Here is a 23,417-nt window from a genome sequence, read left to right on the forward strand (position 1 = left end):
TTCTCAAAAATGGATAAAATAGGACATACTAAAAATGGTAGTCTGATAAATCGAACGGCAATGTTGAAAAAATGTAAACATTAAGGTTGAGAGTTACTCTGATCCTAACTGCTCTGAACACATTGTAGTAAACATAACGTATACTACAAATACTTAAGAACCTAAGTATTGTAGTAAATATAGCATACACTACAAATACACAACAAATACCTAAGAAACTAACTATTGTACTAAACATAGCATGCACTACAGATACACTACAAATACCTAAGAACGTAGCTATTGTAGTAAACATAGCATACACTACAAATACCTAAAAACCTAGCTGTTGTAGTAAACATAACATACACTACAAATATACTATAAATACCTAAGAACCTAGCAATTGTACTAAATATAGCATGGACTACAAATACCAAAGAAATAGCTATTGTAGTAAACATAGCATGCACTACAAATATACTACAAATACCTAAGAAATTAGCTATTGCAGTAATGATGGCCTACACTATAAATACACCACAAATACCCCAAAACCTAGCTAATGTAATAAACACAGCATACACTACAAAAGACTACAAATACCTAAGAACCGAACTATTGTAGCCAACAATGCATGCACAACAGATACACTACAAATACCTAAGAACCTAGCTGTTGTTCTAAACATGGCATACACTAAAAATACACTATAAATACCTAAGAAACCAGCTATTGTATTAAACATGGCATACAGTACAAATGCACGACAAATACCTAAGAACCCATCTATTGTACTGAACATAGCATACACTACAAATACACTACAAATACCCAAGAACCTAGCTATTGTAGAAAACATAGCACACATTACAAATACCTAAGAACATAGCAATTGTACTAAACATAGCATATGTTACAACTACCTAAGAACCTAGCTCTTGTAGAAAACATAGCATATACTACAAATACTTAAGAATATAACTATTGCACTAAACATTGCATGCATTACAAATATACTACAAATACATAAGAACCTAGCTATTGTACTAAACATAGCATACACTACAAAACACTACAAATACCTAAAAATCTAACTATTGTAGCCAACATTGCATGCACAACAGATATACTACAAATATCTAAGAACCTAACAATTGTAGCCAACATTGCATACACAACAGATACACTACAAATACCTAAGAACCTAAGTATTGAACAAACATAACATATACTACAGATACATATGAACCTAGCAATTGTACTAAATATAGCATGTACTGTAAGTACACCACAAACACCTAAGAACCCAGCTATTGTAGTAAACAGAGCATACACTGCAAATATACTACAAATACCCAATAACCTAGCTATTATACTAAACATAGCATAAAATACAAATACATAAGAACCTAGCACTTACACTAAACATGACATGCACTATAGATACACTACAAATACCTATGAACTTAGCTATTGTAGTAAACATAGCATACACTACAAATACCTAAGAACCTAGTAATTGTACTAAACATAGCATGCACTACAAATAAACTACAAATACTTAAGAACCTAGCTATTATACTAAACATAGCATTAACTAAAAATACAATACAATACCTAAGAACTTAGCTATTGTAGTAAATATAGCACACACTATAAATACACTACAAATACCTAAGAACTTGGCTATTGTAGTAAACATAGCATACACTACAAATATACTACAAATACCAAAGAACTTAGCTACTGCAGTAAACATAGCATGCACTACCGATATACTACAACTACCTAAGAACCTAACTGTTGTAGCCAACATTGCATGCACAACAGATACGCTACAAATACCTAAGAACCTAACTATGGAACAAACATAACATACACTACAGATACATAAGAACTTAGCAATTGTGCTAAACATGGCATGTACTATAGATATACTAAAACACCTAAGAACTTAGCTGTTGCAGTAAACATAAGAAACTAGTAATTGTATATGTGTATGGAGGCATGGAACGTCCTGTACATTGTGCAGGAATGGAATTTTCTGTACATTGTGCCATGACAGAGACTCATTAGCCTGCATTAATTTTTATTCTACACACTGAAAGTCACACTATAGGCTTTAAATTATTTCTTTTTTTGCCTTTTTTTGTCTTTCTGGCTAGCCATGGGTCCAGATCCCCCTCCACCCCACACCCAAAGCTGTGGATACTTGTAGTAACATATACTGGTGTACACTGATTTGTAATTCCAATAACAACTCATTAGCATGGCAGCATGGTTGATAACATTTTTTTAATTCAGTGAACACCCAGACCCCACCTAGTCTGCAATCATAAGCAAACTTGGTTAGCCACAATCTCTTGATATCAACTTTCATGTCATTAAATGATCTACCAAAGAGGAGAAGCCTGGAACAAAGCCTGGTGAGACACAACTGGTAACATTGTAATTTCTAGATCAACATTTTAATTTCTAGATCAATAAACTGACTTTAACAGTATGTACTTTGGTAACTGGTGGTTAGAGCATCCTGGTAGAAGAAAAAGATTTAGGAACATAGTACACAGGAAATAACATGCACAATATAGTTTGTTACCTCTTCTCTCTGAAGCTTGTGCTTCTGCTGAGGGTTTTTATTTAGTTGCATTATCAAACTGGTCTAATAATGAGACATAATATACATCTCAACCAGTCTACAAAGTAAAAGAAAAAATGCAAACTTCTCTGCATGCCTCTCAGACAGTTACATTTTTGTGATGAAATTAATCTACTTTGAAAATGTATGCAGACTGCTCTTGAAACAACTGTGGATAACATTAAATAAAATGTATTTTTTTAAATACATTCTTCTTTCTGTGGGATATAAAAAATGTTGCTATCTGATGAAGAGGGAACCAATATGTCAATACATATGGCAAAAACTTTTATTTGTGGAGCGAATGCTAGTAATAAAATGGGAATATATGACTGAACTGCGTAAAAGCACTGGGCTAATACTGGCAATGATCGTATGTGTCATATGGGAGTAAAAATTTAAACTGGCAACATTTTACTATGACTGCAAAGGAAGTGTGAAACCTTAACAGATATTATAATGGTAAATATTTTTCTTAACTTTAGATGAAAAAAGTACTAAAATGAATTACGTAATGTGTTTTAAACATCAAATGTTTGATTTAATGGCTTGAATGCAACTCAATTAAAAATAAAAAAGTAACCAGGATTTTTGTTAGTGTGCTCATAGATGTTTAGGTGTCAAACATTATTAACAAGTGGTAAGCTCAGTCAGGTAACTATTATCCAGTATACGGTCTGAAATAAGAAAAGCTAGGTTTGAGAACCAAAATAAAGGACCCTCAGTGGAAAGAGAAGATTTGGATCAGGAGAAAGAAATGACAAAATACTATACAAAGTATAGCATTCTAAGGAACAAAAAATGCAACTACTCTTCCCCGATTTGGAAAGTAGACAGTATAGGTTCCCTGCTGGTTTCTTACAAAGTAACTTTAAGATCTCAAACATCTCCTTGTAGTTTAGTAAATTAGGACAAAGTATTTTATAGGGTTTACTGGTGCTGAAAGAAGCTAGGTGTTTCCTAAAAGTGGCTGGGCATGTTTGCCTTTCCCATTGCTTCCATGACTGAACATGAGTTACAAGGCTTGTTGGGCAAAAGCTGTATCATAGGTTTTATATGCATTACTTTTTGTGACAATATTAATCACATAAACTGGTCATTAAATATGCTTCCAGTTAAACATGACAAAGTTACATGCCTGTACCAACTGCACCATTAGCAGAAAACCGGTGATCAGAAGCTGAAGTCAGGTTAGTAACCCAAATGATCTGCTGTAAACGGTTAAGTGGACTACAGAAACTTCAGAATGAACATACTTGTAAAACTGTAGCTGATCAAAATGCTCTGTAGTTATTTTAAGGGTAAGAATCTGAAGACAAGAACAGCAATGTGCATAAATGTAATAATTTTTGCTGATGTACACTGATTTGTATCGAAGCTTAACCACAATTCCAATAACAACTCATTTTTATGTCAGCTTGGTTGGTAACATTTTCTTTTCTCAAAAATTAAGTATTTGAAGTCACACAGGAGTTTGCACGTTAAGTATTTTTTCTTTATTTTTTCTAGAAGTTATCTCTTTTAGAAAAAAGCAGCATTCCTTCACATTTGACATAAGTTCACATTAGATACCGCTGTATACAATTCATATTTATAATTACTATTATATAATGAGATTCGGCTGTATACAGTTCATATTTATAATTACTATTGTATAATGAGATTCAGCTGTATACAGTTCATATTTATAATTACTATTATATAATGAGATTCGTCTGTATACAATTCATATTTATAATTACTATTATATAATGAGATTCGGCTGTATACAGTTCATATTTATAATTACTATTATATAATAAGATTCGTCTGTATACAGTTCATATTTATAATTACTATTATATAATGAGATTCGGCTGTATACAGTTCATATTTATAATTACTATTATATAATGAGATTACTGTATACAGTTCATATTTATAATTACTATTATATAATGAGATTGACTGTATACAGTTCATATTTATAATTACTATTATATAATGAGATTCGGCTGTATACAGTTCATATTTATAATTACTATTATATAATGAGATTCGGCTGTATACAGTTCATATTTATAATTACTATTATATAATGAGATTGACTGTATACAGTTCATATTTATAATTACTATTATATAATGAGATTGACTGTATACAGTTCATATTTATAATTACTATTATATAATGAGATTCGGCTGTATACAGTTCATATTTATAATTACTATTATATAATGAGATTGACTGTATACAGTTCATATTTATAATTACTATTATATAATGAGATTGGCTGTATACAGTTCATATTTATAATTACTATTATATAATGAGATTGCTGTATACAGTTCATATTTATAATTACTATTATATAATGAGATTGCTGTATACAGTTCATATTTATAATTACTATTATATAATGAGATTCGGCTGTATACAGTTCATATTTATAATTACTATTATATAATGAGATTCGGCTGTATACAGTTCATATTTATAATTACTATTATATAATGAGATTCGGCTGTATACAGTCCATATTTATAATTACTATTATATAATGAGATTCGGCTGTATACAGTTCATATTTATAATTACTATTATATAATAAGATTCGTCTGTATACAGTTCATATTTATAATTACTATTATATAATGAGATTCGGCTGTATACAGTTCATATTTATAATTACTATTATATAATGAGATTTGGCTGTATACAGTTCATATTTATAATTACTATTATATAATGAGATTCGGCTGTATACAGTTCATATTTATAATTACTATTGTATAATGGCATTCCTATTTCACTTGGCAATATGTTTCTTTAAATTCTGAAGGGAGTTATTTCTTCTAAGTTATTGACTTATGCTGACGATTTCCAAACTTTTATTGTTATTAGCAATAAAGTAATGTTCTATATTGTATCAACAGAACCTTGTTGAGGTAAGTCTGCTCAACTGATCTGATCTCCTCCTTTCTACAGAAAAGGGTTTCTACATGAAGTCCATTTAACAATGTCTCTGTAGCCTTCAGTACCAAGTCTGGGCAAAACTAGCATGGTACTGGTTCCACCAAGTAAGAGTCCATAATGAGTCAATAGTGTTGTGTCTTGCATTTCAGAACATAGAAGTAACAAATTTCAGTGTCTGCTGGAGTGACGGGATGGCATTTTGTGCACTTTTGCATTCATACCTTCCAGACCGAATTCCTTTCAATGAACTCGTCCCTGCACAGAAGGTATGTCTCTGTATTCCTTAAGTGTTAAAGCTGTTTCTACTTATAACTGTATGTACTTGGAAGGCCTGCTTTATTGTTAGTGTTAATTTCAGTGCTACAAAACTGTGCATATGCAGAACACATGGTATACAGTAAACCTGAATGATTACATTAACCATATGTAGAACACATGGTATACAGTAAACCTGAATGATTACATTAACCATATCTAGTATACACGGTATACAGTAAACCTGAACGATTACATTAACCATATGTAGAACACATGGTATACAGTAAACCTGAACGATTACATTAACCATGGCATCACACTCTGGACTGGTATCAGTGAAAGAACCTGAACGATTACATTAACCATGGCATCACACTCTGGACTGGTATCAATGAACGAACCTGAACGATTACATTAACCATATGTAGAACACATGGCATACAGTAAACCTGAATGATTACATTAACCATATGCAGAACACATGGCATACAGTAAACCTGAATGATTACATTAACCATATCTAGAACACACGGTATATAGTAAACCTGAACGATTACATTAACCATATGTAGAACACATGGTATACAGTAAACCTGAACGATTACATTAACCATATGTAGAACACATGGTATACAGTAAACCTGAACGATTACATTAACCATATGTAGAACACATGGTATACAGTAAACCTGAATGATTACATTAACCATATGCAGAACACATGGCATGCAGTAAACCTGAATGACTACATTAACCATATGCAGAACACATGGTATACAGTAAACCTGAACGATTACATTAACCATATGCAGAACACATGGTATACAGTAAACCTGAACGATTACATTAACCATGGCATCACACTCTAGACTGGTATCAGTGAAAGAACCTGAACGATTACATTAACCATATGTAGAACACATGGTATACAGTAAACCTGAATGATTACATTAACCATGGCATCACACTCTGGACTGGTATCAGTGAAAGAACCTGAATGATTACATTAACCATATGTAGAACACATGGCATGCAGTAAACCTGAATGACTACATTAACCATATGTAGAACACATGGTATACAGTAAGCCTGAATGATTACATTAACCATATGTAGAACACACGGTATACAGTAAACCTGAACGATTACATTAACCATGGCATCACACTCTGGACTGGTATCAGTGAAAGGTAAACACAGGAAATGGAGATATATAGTGAGCAAAATAACCTTAAAATGATTCTTTGTACTGTGAAGTGTGGAAGTACCCTGAGGCAGACATCAAAATGAGAGTGTCTGTCATGGGACAACCAATACTGTCAAGACACCTCAAAGTTTCCTTCTGAGATTGATACTGTTACTGTAGCAACCTTTCAGTGATTGTATAGCCTATAGCCTAACTGCGTAGTCATGCCTTGTAAGGGATTGTATAGGAGACAATAACATTTTTATTGCCCTCTAACCTTTCTTTTCCTAGTGTTGCTCAGATATCAGCCCTCCATGTCACCCCAACTTACAATACTGCTGCTGTACCCCTTTATCAGCCCTCCATGTCACCCCAAGTTACAATACTGTTGCTGTACTCCTTTCATTTCTATTTTTCCGTTCTCTTCTCATCTTTCCCCATTGCTGCCCTCATTCTGCACTTGTCTCCCGTTAAATTGCCCCCACCTGACTGATAACAGAGTCTGTAGTGCACTGTGTTTCTCATTCTGCACTTGTCTCCCGTTAAATTGCCCCCACCTGACTGATAACAGAGTCTGTAGTGCACTGTGTTTCTCATTCTGCACTTGTCTCCCATTAAATTACCCCCACCTGACTGATAACAGAGTCTGTAGTGCACTGTGTTTCTCATTCTGCACTTGTCTCCCGTTAAATTACCCCCACCTGACTGATAACAGAGTCTGTAGTGCACTCTGTTTCTCATTCTGCACTTGTCTCCCATTAAATTACCCCCACCTGACTGATAACAGAGTCTGTAGTGCACTGTGTTTCTCATTCTGCACTTGTCTCCCTTTAAATTGCCCCCACCTGACTGATAACAGAGTCTGTAGTGCACTGTGTTTCTCATTCTGCACTTGTCTCCCTTTAAATTGCCCCCACCTGACTGATGACAGAGTCTGTAGTGCACTGTGTTTTTTCAGCTGGTAGACTAACTTGTTTACGAAGTATTAACCAGCTTGTCTTTCATTTTCATATAATAATTGTAATACTTCACAGTGAGTAACTACATAGTGCTCTATTAACTACTGTTTTACTCAGTATTTGTTCAGTGAGTATTTGAATTAATATGTGCATTTTGTATTTGTAAGTGGCCAGTCTGTAGATGAGTCTGTATTTATATTTTTGTGTTTTGTCTGCTGAAAACAGGCGCAGTTGAATTAGACATCTTGATAAGGAAGGCATGAATTAATACAATGACTTGAGGGGAAGTCTTGTTAAACAGAGGCATTTATGTTTTAAAAACTATCCTATGGAACAGTAGTAGTACTGATGGACAGAGAAGTCATAATTAGCAGTCCTTCGCTACAATAAAATTGATAGAAATGGTACTGGGTTCCTTCATCCAAAGTTCAATTGTCAAACCAATTAAGGAAATACTACTTAAAGAAGGCACTTATGAGCTTCAGAGACACAAACAAGTGAGATGTCTCCAGGCGGGGTAGAATCGGATGTGAGGGTTTTGTAACAGACGAACATAGTTAAGCTCCTTGACTGGACGACTGTGGCAGCAGGTCAGGGAGCACTGGCAGATGTGGCCTGCTCAGTGTCTAGAGTTCTGAATCAAGTAGAATTAATTGATGTGGCCCTGTCCACTCATGAGAATTCCAGGTCAAGGATAGCCTTTATCTATGGTCTGATTGAAAAAGATTATTAGTGTAAAACCCCCAGCTACCAATATAGTCTTTGAAGTCTCTTCCTGTACCCTGCCTCTTATAGACTGCCATATGGAGATCATTGCCTGGCATTCAATACCATCAATGAATCCCGTATACCTTCACAAGACAAATTGCTGCATAAATACCTGAGCCAAGGATCTGATCCTCCACCAGCATGTAATTAGAACATGCTGGAGAGACAGAATCATTAACCAACAGTTTCCCCATCTGTTTTTTTTTTCAAAAATTTTTATTAAATTTTTTAACTGAAACAAATACAACAGCAAAAAAAAAAAAAATATATATATATATATATATATATATATATATATATATATATATATATATATATATATATATATGTCATAGGTTCTTAGGTAGGTACTAGGCTATCGGCCCAAGGGCCTAAGTAAGCCTAACCAACAAGGTTCCCTGGGTTATGCCACCCAAGAAAGTTAATTTCCTGTGCCCCTGTTGAGCAGAGACACAGAAGTGATCCCCGGGGTGTATTTCCTATTTCCCATCCACTCATCAAGATTTTTCTTAATGAGTGCTAATGAGGAACTTTGCTTGACATAGATGGGTAGCTTGTTCTAGAATGTAGGAAGTCTCTGGGACAGGAATCTAGCCCTCCAGCATGTCCTGTTTATTGTGGTGACAAGGTTTAGGTCCCAAGAGCATGTAGCTCGGAGGCATTGGGATTTCTTAAAATGTAGCATGTCCAACAGCTCTGGGTTTAACATAGCTTTATATGTTAGGCAGAGATCTCCTCGGATATGCTACAGAGTAAAGCTGGAGTGTTTTGAGACGGTCAGTGTAGGGCATCTGTTTGAGGCCAGTAATCCTCTTTGTGATATACTTCTGTAGCCTTTCCAGTTGCTGCAGATGTCTTGTGAGGTACATTCCAAAAGGGACGTTGTACTCTATAATGGGTCTAATGAGTGCTGAATAAAGGGGAACAATGGCCTTTTTTTTCCTGGATGAGAACTCTTTTGTGATAAGGTGTGCCACATAGAAGAATTTCCTGACTACTGTGGCGATGTGATTATCAAAGGAGAGACTACTGTCCACCTGGGTCCCAAGGTCTCTTATCACACATTCGGTGCTAAGTAGACTGCCATTTATGTGGTAGTTCATGGGTACTGAGTTTTTACCAAAGGGGATGACAATGCACTTTTTGGCACTGAGCTTGAGGCCATGCTTCTGACACCAGGCATCTGTCTCAGTGAGGCCCTTCTGTAGGATGTCCACATCATTTGGGGACTCGACTATGGCTCCTAGTTTGCAGTCATCAGTGAACTTCATTAGCCAGAGGTCTTCTGTGTTAGCCTGTACTTCAAAGAAGTAGATACCAAACAGGAGAGGTCTCGGGACTGAACCCTGTGATACTCCACTTGTCACTGGTTTGAAGTCAGATTTGGAGTCTGCAACTTTTACAGTGTGGGTTCTGTCAGTGAGCCAGTTGGCAACCCATCTTGTGACATAGGGATTTATACCTAGTTTAGTGAGTTTAGCTATAATTCCAGAATGGGAGATGGTGTTGAAAGCCTTGGCGAGGTCAAGATAGGCTGTGTGAACCACCTTACCCTCATCTACAGCTTTGGTGACAGCCTCAAAGCAGTCGATCAGGTTCAGAAGGAATGATCTGCCTTTCACAAACCTGAACTGGGTGGGGTCCAGAGTTTGGAGGTTACCAATGTCTTTGTTTATGAGTTCCATGAGATACGTTCCATGGCCTTACAGACCAGGCTCATCAGGCTAATAGGGTGATAGTTCCCAGGATCAGTGGTGGCTCCCCCTTTGTGAAGTGGGATAACTGTTGCTGTGCGCCATTCAGTTGACACAAAGCCTGATATGAGACTATGATTCAACATGGTGCTTAGGTGGGGAGCCAGTTTATTCTGAAGTTCGTGCAAAACGCAGTCTGGGATGTTGTCTGGTCCCATGGATGCTGTCTTTTTGGTTTTAGATAGTGCAGCTTTTACCTGCATAGATCTGATTACAGGGACTCTGCATTCCTCTTGTATAGATATGGGCCCTTTAGGGGGTGAGAGGGGGGTAAAGTTAGCACTGAACCCATCTGCCAGGATGTCGGCAATATCAGTTGGTTCTGTCATTTTCGTGCCATTACCTTGTAACTCAGAGCAGATCTGGGTGTTGCCATTGAGATTCTTGACATAGCTATAGAATGCCTTGTGGTTGCCCTTAAAATCAGTGGCAATTTTGTTTTCATAGCTAGCTTTGGAGGATCTTATAAGGGATCTCAGCTTCTTACTGAGGCTGACCAGGCAGCTCCTCCACTCATGGGATTTTACTCTCTTTTGCAGCAGTTTCTTCCTTCTGTTGTTGAGTTTGTTTATGGCAGGAGACCACCAGGTAGGCTTCCTTTTTTTGGAGGATAGCGTCTTGGTTCTGTTTGAGATAGCACGATCCATGCACTTGTGTAAGTGCTTATAGAGTGCATTTGTGTAGGATTCAGCAGTCATAACTGTATTGTCCATCTGCATGGGTGTCATGAAGTTCACCACTTCTGTCTTAAGAAGCATGAAGGTGGCTTTGGAGAAAATGTTTACCGTAGTTTCCTTAATGGTGGGTTTGGGCGGGATGCGGATATCTAGGGTGATTAGCTTATGGTCGGATCTGACCAACAAGGAGTTAATTTCAGGTGTGGAACACAGGTCACTCATGTTGGTAATGACTAAGTCCAGGATATTGTTGCCCTTGGTGGGGGTGTGGATAAGTTGATCCAGGGCATTGGAATTTATGAATTCCAGAAAGTGTTGAGTGAAGGAGTTGGTCCATGAGTAGTTTTCCCAGTTAATGGTGGGATAGTTGAAATCGCCTATTATTAGGGTGTTTGGTTGAACCCTAATATTTTCCAGTATATCAAGAAAAGAGGAGTGGGAATCCTGGGGCATGGTGGGGGATCTGTAGCAAGCTACAATTTGGATTGCAGTTTTTCCCAGAGTTAGTTGCACTTGGATAACCTCAGATGCATTATGCTGCGCAACTAGCCTGGAGGTGTGGATATCCTTAATGAATATGGACACACCTCCGCCTTTGGTGTTCTGGCCCAGGTTAGATGGCCGAAAAGTGTGGTATGAGTTATAGCCTGGTAATGCAGGGGTGCTCTCTAGATCCTTGAACCAGGTCTCAGTCACTGCACAGATATCAGTGTTCTCCATTTTAAGGAGTGCCTCGAGTGAATGCATTTTGAGATTTAGACTTCTAGCATTGAGTAGCATCACCCTCAGTTTTTGCTTGCCTGTTCCTCTTATGGTGGTGAATTTGTCATTTGAACCTTTCCTAAAAAAGACACTATAGGGGTGGCAAGAGCCTTAGCCAGTATCCGGAATCCCAGGGGTGACAGATGCAGGCCATCTCTGGCAAAGCATCATGGTCTTTTGACCATGTCATCCCAGGCAGACAGATACTGGATCCCCTTAGAATGACACCAGAAGCTTAGCCAATTGTGAAGTCAATCATTTTGTCCTTGTACTGCAGCATCATTCTGGGTGATGGCAGGATGCTACTCAGGGCTAGGGTCATACCTGCCTGGGTTGCAAGATCGGAGAGCTCTTCTATGTCTCTTTTCATGTAGTCCAGAGAGGTACGTCTCAGGTCATTCACACCAACATGGACAATGGCAGAGTCATATTTGTACTTGTTGTGCAGTGACCTGAGTGCGTGGGTTATGTGGCGGATCCTGGTACCCGACAGGCAGCTGACAGTAACCTTCTCCTTGTTTAGCCTGGTGAGTGGGACATCAGTGTGCCTGACTATAGAGTCACCTATGACCAGTGTGTTGGGTACGTTGGTTTGCCTTATGGGCTGTGGTTTATTGGCACACTGAGTCTGTGGGCTATGTGTCATTTGGGTTGTGTTGGGGGGGTGGGGGTTGCTTGCGTTTCTGCTTTGGAGGTCTCTGTTGCTTGAGCAGATTATTATTGAGAGCCTCTGTGAATATTTTTGTGTTTCTATGTGTTGATTTTGGTGGTGTAGGTTTAGTGGGACTATGTGTGGTGTGGTGTAAGTGTTTATCTTCTCCTCTTGAGTGTCAAGTACAGTAAGTAATTTGTCACTGAGCTTGAGACTTGGATTAAGGTGTAATCGTAGTAGTAATCTTGTTCTTTAAGGATATATGTAACTTTAAGTTTTTAATGCTCTGCTTGTTAAGGAAAGGGAGAGCCTTGGGATTGACGTCAAGACGTTTAATATAATTATAATAAAGCTCTACCTAACCTGGTGTCCAAATCTTCATTTATTTTATTTATTTAACATTTGTTGACTGGGAATGTCCGACTAGGTTCCACAGAGCCTGTTTTCAGCGGAGGCCCGGGGAGAAATGCTCCAGATGCATGTCTTTGGAATGTGGGAGGAAACCGGAGTACCCGGAGGAAACCCACGCGAACACAGGGAGAACATGCAAACTCCACACAGAAGGCACCCCAGCCGAGAATCGAACCGGAGAACCTCTTGCTGTGAGGTGACAATGTTAACCACTGCACCACTGTGCCGCCCCATATTTGTGTTATGGTCACCAATAGCTTTAAGTCTCCTAGAATTAATAATACCATAATATAATTTGAAGTCTGGGAGGTTCAGTCCCCCTTGCTTCTTAGAATATATAAGTTTTTATAGGCAATTCTGACCAAGTTAGGAGACCGTAGGAATTTGGATAAACAGAAATGAAGTATCTTGAAAAATATGTTCTACATTATTATATTAGAAGCATTAAATACATATAAGAGTCTTGGCAAAATGTTCAGCGTAACTATAACTACTATAGAGATAAATGGTAGTTGAGTTTTATTCCATCTAAGGAGGGCCTGTCGTATTGCTAGACAAACATTGGTGATATTGTTTTATTAAGATAAGTTTGATTCTTGATGTAAATATATTCCCAAATATTTCAGAGACTGGCCTAACTTAATATCTATTGGAAGGGGATATACAAATAATTGGTAGGATTGATTAATTGGGAAGATTAAGGATTTTTCTAAGTTTAGTTTATAATTAGAATGTTTAGAAAAGATATATATGGAGTTCAATAATTTTGACAAGTCCAAATTAGGAAGTGTAAAATATAGACTTAAGTCATCAGCAAATGCTGAAAAATGTATCTTAGAATTGTATAAGACCAGAATATGATGAAAAGTTTTCTGTGTGATAAATAAAAATAAAGGTTCAATAGATAGGTTAAAAAGGTAAGGTAATACTGGAAAAACTTGCATTGTTCCGTTCTTAATAGGGATCTGAGGTAAGGTAAACTTATTGATATATAACATCATAAAAGCATTGGAGTACAATGTATTAATATATTTGATGAAGATAGAAGGATACCAAAATGAGGTAGGACCAAAAGGAGAAATCTTAAGTTTAGTCTGTCGAAGGCTTGGAGGCTTCAATTACAAGGGCAAATAAAGATATTTGAATTTGGTTAGAAAGATTAATCATTGTGTCAAGTGTGAACATATTATCACAGGTCTATCTATATTGAATAAAACCTGATTGATAGGGAGATATAATACCAAAAATAATAGGTTTTAGTCTGTTAGCCAATATCAACGCAAAAAAAAAATTATGGCGAGGTTAATCAAGGATATAGGTCTATAGTTCCAGGGATTTTTAGAGTCAGTGTGTTCTTTATGGATAAAAATTGTTTTGGAAGTATTAAGGTGACTATCTGCAATATTATTATATTTTATGTAATTAAATAAAATAAGTAAAATTTGGGAAATTTTCTGATTGAAAATTTGGTAAAATTCTTCACACATATATTCGATGGCCCGGAGTCTTATTTCATTTAAGGTGGTTTATGACTGATATTATTTCTCATTGGGTAATAGGAGATGAGAGGGAATCTTGTTGGGTTTGATTAATTTTGGGGACTTTAAGTTGATTTAGGAAATTGGTAATATAAATCAGCAAATAGTTGGACAATCTCTTGACTAGAATAGTATGTTTTACCTTGCAGTAAGATTTCTGTTACACTAGTGAATGATTTCTTTTGATTTATCAAAATTGCTAGGAAATTAGAAGGCAATTGTGACCATTCTGAGTAGTGTGTGGCCTTTATTTCTTGTAATGAAAGCTGGTTTGCATCTGATAACTTTAATTATTTTCGGAGATGGTCTAGTTGTTTTACAACTTCCTCATTATAATTCGTTTGCAACTCCAATTCTAGCTTACTGATTGATTTTTTTAAATTGAGGATTCCTTACCACTGTATATTTTTTATAATAAGCAGCTTTATTGATAAGTATACCTCTAATTTGAGCTTTGGTAGAGACCCACAGGATGTCAAAGAGTAGGTGAGAATTCCTCAGATTATCAATATCTTGTACAATATCATCCTTTAATAATAGATTAAGGTTTAGCATCTAGTTGTAGCCCCTATTCTTAAATATATCAATAGTGGAATTGTTACTATTAAGTGTAATTTTTGAATGATTAGAAAAGAATTTAGGTTCTGTATGAAGATTAACCATATTTAGAAAAATCTCACAAATCAAGAAAAAATGTCTTATTGACCACGCTTTATAGCAATGAGAGTAAAAAGTGAATTTATCACTTGGTAAATTTTGATTTTCAAAGTTATATGGATCAAATAGACTGAAGTTATGTTTTAGCTCTGAAATAGCTGTAGTTGTCTGGATATTGTATGAACTGCTGATGTTTGTCCTGTCAGATGTGGGATCCTGAATAGAATTCCAATCTCCCCCTATAATAAAATAGTAATTGGGACATCGGGTTAGGACCTCACATAGGGACATAAAAAATTCTTGTTGTCTGTAGCAAGGGGCATATATGTTTAGTAAAAGTAGTGGTTTATCAAGGTGAGGGCTTCTGATTGTTATATAACACCATATTTCTGCTGGATCCACATCATAATGTTAAATAACATCTTAGAAAGATTGTTTAATAATGATCGCTACTCCTACACTATTTGTGGTTTTACCCATTGCAATAATTGTTTTAATCCACTTTTTCTGTTTTTATTGAGACCATTGCTCTGGGAGCATGTGTGTCTCTTGGACCAGAATAATATTCGCTTTAGATTTAAAAGCTAGATGGAAGAATAACTTTCTCTTCTTATCCATTTGTAGCCCCTTAACATTCCACGAATCAATGACCCACGTTTGTGACTTTACCTGTATACCTTAATAAGAATGAGTAATTTAGCTATAAAGTATCTTGAGTAGTTTATAGAAAGTCACTGTGTCTTACGTGAGGAGAACTAGCACCTAATTCCAACTCCAATAACCCCATGCCTAACCACGAGCCAACTTGTTCTGGAAGAGCAATGGATAATGTTAGGAAGGGAAAGAAGAAGGGAAACTTGACAAAAGTCGAAATAAAAATCGCCCATACTATATCTTTTTTTAATGAAAGCAATACTTATAAAAACACTATACAAGTATATTAAGAATAGCATAGCTATAACAGATGGCTTTATAATCTGCTCCAGCAAGATAAATAGGTAAGGTATAAAGGGTATAAAGCTGTAGAAATAAGTGAAGTAAAAGGAGTTATAACTATAATCTAAATGGCCTAGTTTAAAAGAATAACCTTGTCTTGATTATAGGTCTTAACCTACTTTCATTAATCACCTCAAATATAAGGTAATTTTGAGATACTCTTTTCTAAATCTAATATTTCAATATCTTAAACCCTAGAGGAATATACAAATCAACATATTTCTAGTAATCTTGGTAACAAAACATAACCTCACAGATAGAAACTTGTGTCATATACTCATATGAAAAGAATGAGGCAATCTGGCAAAATGGAATAGTTAGTATGCGTTTAAAACTTTAGCATGAACTTGTAAACCAACAGCACAGGTTGTAAGGCAGGAAGATCTAGGCAGTTATTTATACGATTAAATACAAAGCCGACATGTGGTGTCACAGTATGATTAAACTGCAGTATTCAATAAGCATATACCATCTTTATCCTATCCTGTTAGAAGGAAAATAACTAATAAAATGTGTTTCATACATCGGTCTCAGTAATAGCGACCAATCTGAGTTATGAACTTTAGACTGTAGCATCTTTTAACAGGTAATTAAATGAGCATTAGTCACTGGGCACATCTATAATACAGTAATCTAGTGCCCTACTTATATTTAATGTTAGAGCCGAAGAGCAATAATGACTTAAAATACATCAGTAATACTTAATCACTTACAGTACGAATACATAGCCTAGGGTAGGGACACCAACAATGTAATCAGTCTTGACAACCAACAAATGATATTGTGTCATGAAAAGATAAACTAATAGCAACAAAATTACATTTCAAAATAGTTGTCTAATATCTGCCTGTCCTGCAAACCATTTCAAAAGTGTGTAAATAATAAGCTATTATAATTCTGAATAGTATGAGCCACAAGACTGGTGGAGAACACAAATTAGCCCTTAACTGTTATGTAAAACAGCAAAACTAGGCCTTACGTTAAACTTTTCAAAAAGAAGGAATGGCACTTTTACTATTTGTTTGCCACTAAAGGAAACTATAATACTAACAAGTCCTTTACAAAGGATATATGAATAGTCTCTGTATTTCTGATTAAAGTTTGAAATTACCATTATATGTTAAACCTTCAACTGATCAGAACAACTGTATCCAGACTCTCCAGTAGCAACTGAACTCTTCTTTCAAAGTCATCACTAGAGGTTCTGTGATAAAAGAACTGGATGCTCAGAGCGACTAAATTAAATCAATTAAACCTGGAAGGACGGCTCTTCATACTCTTCCCAGTGCTAAAAGAACTCTGTTGACATAAAACGTAACTGCACCTCACTCCAGACTTTAATTCAACAAATAAAAAAAATGTCTCATCATGGATAGTAAAAATAATCATTCCTTTTTAAGAGAGAGAGGGTCAGTGAAGCAGGAAGTGAAATCAGCCAAAGGAAGGTTAAGACGTGAGTGGAAGCAGAAACTCTCCCCTGTAGCTACTATGAAAGGGTTTTGAGTGGAAAATCAAGCCTGAAAACAATCAGACCAAATTGGAAGGCTAAAAACAACTGAAAATCTCACTGTAATCCTGGCTCCAAGCTCAGACGATGAGAAAAGATGAGAGGATCCCAAACCAAGAGAACAAAAAGCAGCTGTGACTCCACTCAGAGCTTAATGAGCCCATCAGCAGGTATTTCTTTGAAAGCATTTAAAAACACATTTGTAGCTTCTCTAATACTCAAGGCTGCGTATTATATGTCGTTACGTTGAAAGGAGAGCGCATTAGGGTGTTTCATTTCAAATTTAATTTTCTTAAGGGTGATGTGCAGAGCTATAGTAACTACAGAGGGATAAAACATTTCAGTCACAGCTTGAAGTTATGGGAAATAGTTGTGGAAGCTAAGTTAAGATGGGAGGTGATGATTAGTGAGCAGCAGTATGGTTTCATACCGCGAAAGAGCACTACAGATGCAGCGTTCGCTCTGAGGGTGTTGATGGAGAAGTATAGAGAAGGTCAGAAGGAGTTGCATTGTGTCTTTGTGGACTTAGAGAAAGCATTATTTATTACTATTATTTATTCCAGTTTGATGACTGGGGCGGTCCACTGGGCTCGGGGAGTCCATTTTCAGTGAAGGCCTGGGGAGAAAAGCTCCAACAATACATAGTTACATGAATAATTACTAATAAACTTTGCATTACTGACAAATAAAGAGGTAGCATTCATAAAGAAACAAACAATTACAATTTTGTTTAGGTGTAAAAGACAGGCAAATGGCTTTGAGGCTAGATTTTACAGTATAGTTATTTATACATAATACAAATGAGCAAGGTTAGCTAGGTGAGAGGTTAACCAGGAGTAAAAGTGGAGGAGACCTTGAGAGGTATAGGCTGAAGAGTACAGTTGCATTAAATGTTTGAGTAAAGGTGAGAATGAAGAAGAGTTCTAAAGTTTTCGAGGTTACTGCAGGTCCTAAGAGTGGAGGGAAGAGCATTCCATTTTTTGGCTAAGGTGAAGGAAAGCAGAAGTTGACCAGCTGGGCGCTTGGGTTTGTGGATGGTGATTAGGTTTTGGTGGGTAGATCTAAGTGTTCTATGAGGAGTATATGGTTGGAGGATAGTGGATAGTGCAGGGCACTTGGTAGGTTGGAATAGTAATCTATAGGCAGTCGTGATTTTGGAGAAAGTCAAGTTGGTTATGGAGTTCAAGCCAGTTTAATGAGTGAAGGGAGGAACAGTGATGAGAGGAAGATTTGGCTTTGGTGGCAAATCTGGAGATTTTATTGTAACATATTTCTAGTTTGGAGGATAGTGAGGAGGATAAATTAGTAAGCACAGGGGCACCATACAGTAGAGAGGGAAGGAGATAAGTAGTGGCGAGAGTTAGTCTGGTAGCAGGAGAGAGGAAGTGGTTGTTCCCAGGGTGCCTAGAGAGGAGTTGTGGTATTGCATGAGGAAGTCAGGAGTGTCAGAGAAGTATGTAAGAGTGGTACAGGATATGTACAAGGGTAGTGTGACAGCGGTGAGGTCTGCAGTTGGAGTGACTGATACGTTTAAGGTGGAGGTGGGATTACATCAAGGATCAGCTCTGAGCCCTTTCTTATTTTCAATGTTTATGGACAGGTTGACAGACAAGATCAGACAGGAGCCCCATGGACTATAATGTTTGTAGATGACATTGTGATATGTAGTGAGAGTAGGGAACAGGTGGAGGAGACCCTGGAGAGGTGGAGATATGCTCTAGAGAGAAGAGGAATGAAGGTCAGCAGGACTAAGACAGAATATATGTGTGTGAATGAGAGGGAGAATAGAGGAATGGTGAGGATGCAGAGAAATGTATAACAAGGGTTAGCAATAAAGGTAACTATGGTGTATTAATGTGTACCATCACAGCAGGAAATGTATAACAAGGGTTAGCAATAAAGGTAACTATGGTGGATTAAGCTGTACTATCACAGTAGGGAAATGTATTACAAGGGTTAGTAGTAAAGCTACTGATGGTGGATTAAGCTGTACCATCACAGCAGGGAAAAATATAACAAGGGTTCGCAATGAAGCTACCGATGGTGGATTAAGTTGTACTATCACAGCAGACAAATGTATAGCAAGGATTAGCAATAAAGCTACCTATGGTGGATTAAGCTGCACTATCACAGCAGGGGAAGTGTATAACAAAGGTTAGCAATAAAGCTAACGATGGTGTATTAATGTGTACCATCACAGCAGGAAATGTATAACAAGGGTAGCAATAAAGCTACCTATGGTGGATTAAGCTGTTCTATCACAACAGGGAAATGTATAGCAAGGGTTAGCAATAAAGCTACCTATGGTGGATTAAGCTGTTCTATCACAACAGGGAAATGTATAACAAGGGGTAGCAATAAAGGTAACTATGGTGGATTAAGCTGTTCTGTCACAACAGGGAGATGTATAACAAGGGTTAGCAATAAAACTACCGATGGCGGATTAAGTTGTACCATCACAGCAGGGAAAAATATAACAAGGGTTTGCAATGAAGCTACTGATGGTGGATTAAGTTGTACTATCACAGCAGGGAAATGTATAACAAGGTTAGCAATAAAGCTAACGATGGTATATTAATGTGTACCATCACAGCAGGAAATGTATAACAAGGGTAGCAATAAAGCTACCTATGGTGGATTAAGCTGTTCTATCACAACAGGGAAATGTATAACAAGGGGTAGCAATAAAGGTACCTATGGTGGATTAAGCTGTACCATCACAGTGGGAAATTTATAACAATGGTTAGCATAAAGCTACCTATGGTGGATTAAGCTGTATTATCACAGCAAGGAAGTGTATAACAAAGGTTAGCAATAAAGCTAACAATGGTGTATTAATGTGTACCATCACAGCAGGAAATGTATAACAAGGGTTAGCAATAAAGCTACCTATGGTGGATTAAGTTGTACTTTCACAGCAGGGAAATGTATTACAAGGGTTAGCAATAAAGCTAACAATGGTAGATTAAGTTGTACTATCACAGTAGGGAAATGTATAATAACTGAAGCCTTAAGGGTACAAGGAAACAGAATATTAGGCATTAGAAATATTGCAAAAAAAGGTTAAAATGAGGTGTTGAATCTGGTTTTCAGAAAAAGAGTTTGAAGTAAACACTGCAGTGAGATCCAGGACCTGAAATACCAGGCTTTATACAGTTTTAATGAGTTAAACTGAAAGTCTGAGAGATTAGCCCACAGTAAAAGGAAGGAGCTCCTCCAGCCTGTGGATAAAACCAGTGAATAGCATTAAAAGCTGCAGGCATTTCCAGCCATTCTAGCTGCTTTCAAACCTGGAGTTGAGCTAATTGCTGACTTTTTAATGCAGTTAAGTGATTTCAGCCTGTTACTTGATGGCAATTTAACTTTCTTCATATTTAGAGAGATACATTTAATTTCATGTCTGTTTTTCTCTTGTCAGTAGTCATACTGACTGTCTTTACAGTTTTACACAGACGTGTTTGCACTATCCCTCTTACATGAAATATTTGTTAAAACAGGAGATAAGTCTGAAACTAATGGTTAATGCAGACGTATCTGAGATGGCAGTACAGCAGTTACTTCAATGGAAATACTTTCACAAAATGATGCACATAAATTGCAGAACGACAGCACAAACATGCACATAGCATTTACACTTTTTTATATATTTGTTTACTTGGGTGGAGTGCACTGATCAAACATGACCAATTAATTACAAGCTCAGCCTGAGAAAATCCATACTTCCATTTTCATTTTAAAAAATCCTTGCTAGCAACTAACCATCTGTCTTACTTGTGACATTTGGGATTCTCTAAGCAGCATTTTAAGTGCTTTCCAAATAAATTAAGCAAGTTTAAGTGGATCTGTCTGAGCAAAACAGTTATACTGCTGTTTCCTCTAGAGGGCAGTATTTATCTTGCAGTTGCCAAGCACATACCCTGGTATTTTTGCACCTTGTAAATGCAGTAAGGAAATTATTGTTTTCACTTACTTGGTTTCTGTTTTGTTGTTTATTGATAACTAGATCTGTCCCACTCCCATGGGGATGCATGGGTACGTATTTCTTGTATTTAGTATAAGGACACATCTTGCTGAGGTATGGTTAATCATCTTGTACCTCGTCTGGAATTACACTGATTGCTGTTAGCTCTTTTGGTGAATGGCTCCAGGCTACAATTTTTCACCACAACCCAGGCTACTGCTGCAAAAACTAGACAGCAGTGTACAGTTTAAAAATGTGAAGTTAGCCAGTCCTTATAAAGCCATGTATTATAAATGATTTATGATACATAGTCCAGTTAAGGTGAGGTAATGGATGCATAATATCATATGTAGCAGTTTATGCAGGCCAGTGCAACAAGTAGCACATGACACAATGAGGATATAAAAACGTGGGAAACTTTGGGGTTAGCTGAATGGGCTATGAAGAGGAGGAATGAAGAGATTTAAGATTAAAGAAGGGGGTTGGCGTAATGGTTAAGGTGTTTACCACACAAAAGGAAGGGGGCGAAGATGGTGGACACAGATTAAATTAGTGGCCAGACAGACTGACCATAGATGGAAAATTAACTTCCTGGTATTTAAGATAAAAGTACAAGAAGAGTGTTCCCGCACTTAAAAATTAGACACACTAAGATTTTCACCCTCAGATTTACACAGATTTGTCTAGATTTAATGGTCTAATGAAGTCAGAACTTTCTGTGAGAACTTATTACATCACAAAGCTAAGTCTTTGATAATTATACACATTCCAGAATCCATATCCTTATTTACTTATTTAATAATAAAGTGCTTTTTGCTGGTCCTGTGCTCTAATTCAGCAATTTGGCTGATCTGCTGGGATTCCACAGTAAACATGCCTTATTTTGAGAAAATCAGACCTGGGTCTGCTAGAAAAGGTTCAGACGCAGCCTACGGTTTCCAACTGTAGGTTATGCTGACACTTTCAAGCACATTCGTAAATCTTAACTTTGATGCAAAAGACATAAGTTAAGGTGCTGGTTCAGTCAGTGGCTAGATATCTAGCTGCATTACTAACAACCACGACACATGCAGAAGCACTCTGACAGCATACATATTATGCTAAATTTTCTTCAGCAGACAATTTTTATGACTCACTAGCTATAACCACACATTGCTTGACATCTGGCCCAAAGTTGCTTTAACTGTTCTTCCAACACCTCTTCCTGCCAGATGGGCAGTGCTGTTAACATAAAAAATGTTGAAATCTGGGCAGGTGTGGACACAGCTGTGTCTGACATATAAATACCATGCAAAGCAAAGAAATTTGATGACCACAAGCCATGCCCATTCCACTTTCCTAATATTTTTTTTGTAAATGTGCTTGGAACTAAAGTATGTGCGCAAATTATTTTAGTCTGTTTCATTGTCATGTGTGTCATCCTTGATCAAAATGGACTTTCTTAACCATGTGTTCGAAGTCAATGTCTTCCTTTGCAGTGATTAAACCTCCCTAATTAAATCAATATTACTTTTTTCAGGAGTAATTCAAAGGCAGGCTGAGTTTAATGAGCATGTCTATATTCAAATTGTGTTATATGTACTTTCTTTTGTGTATGAATGCCTACAATATAATTAAGTAGTTTCATCAGTGCATAAAGTCCAAATGGTAGCAATTTTTCCAAAGTGTGCCTATAAACCTTTTGACACTAATAAGTATTCTACTATAAAGGCAGCACAGTGTAACAATTAACCCCCTGGGTCACAAAGGTGAAGCC

At 36.8% G+C, this 23,417-nt stretch overlaps 1 protein-coding gene across 1 annotated transcript in view; it reads left to right on the top strand.

Annotated features, from left to right (window-relative positions):
• Positions 1-23,417, top strand: part of LOC122814071 (cytospin-B-like) — an 804,690-nt gene that overhangs the window by 542,874 nt on the left and 238,399 nt on the right. Inside the window, exon 12 of the mRNA XM_044086684.1 lies at positions 5,725-5,841. Coding sequence (XP_043942619.1) covers positions 5,725-5,841 — 117 coding nt within the window. The remainder of the gene's footprint in view (positions 1-5,724; positions 5,842-23,417) is intronic.

The sequence above is a fragment of the Protopterus annectens genome, chromosome 10.part0 (genome assembly GCF_019279795.1).
Source record: "Protopterus annectens isolate FY-2018-M chromosome 10.part0, PAN1.0, whole genome shotgun sequence".
NCBI lineage: Eukaryota > Metazoa > Chordata > Ceratodontiformes > Protopteridae > Protopterus > Protopterus annectens.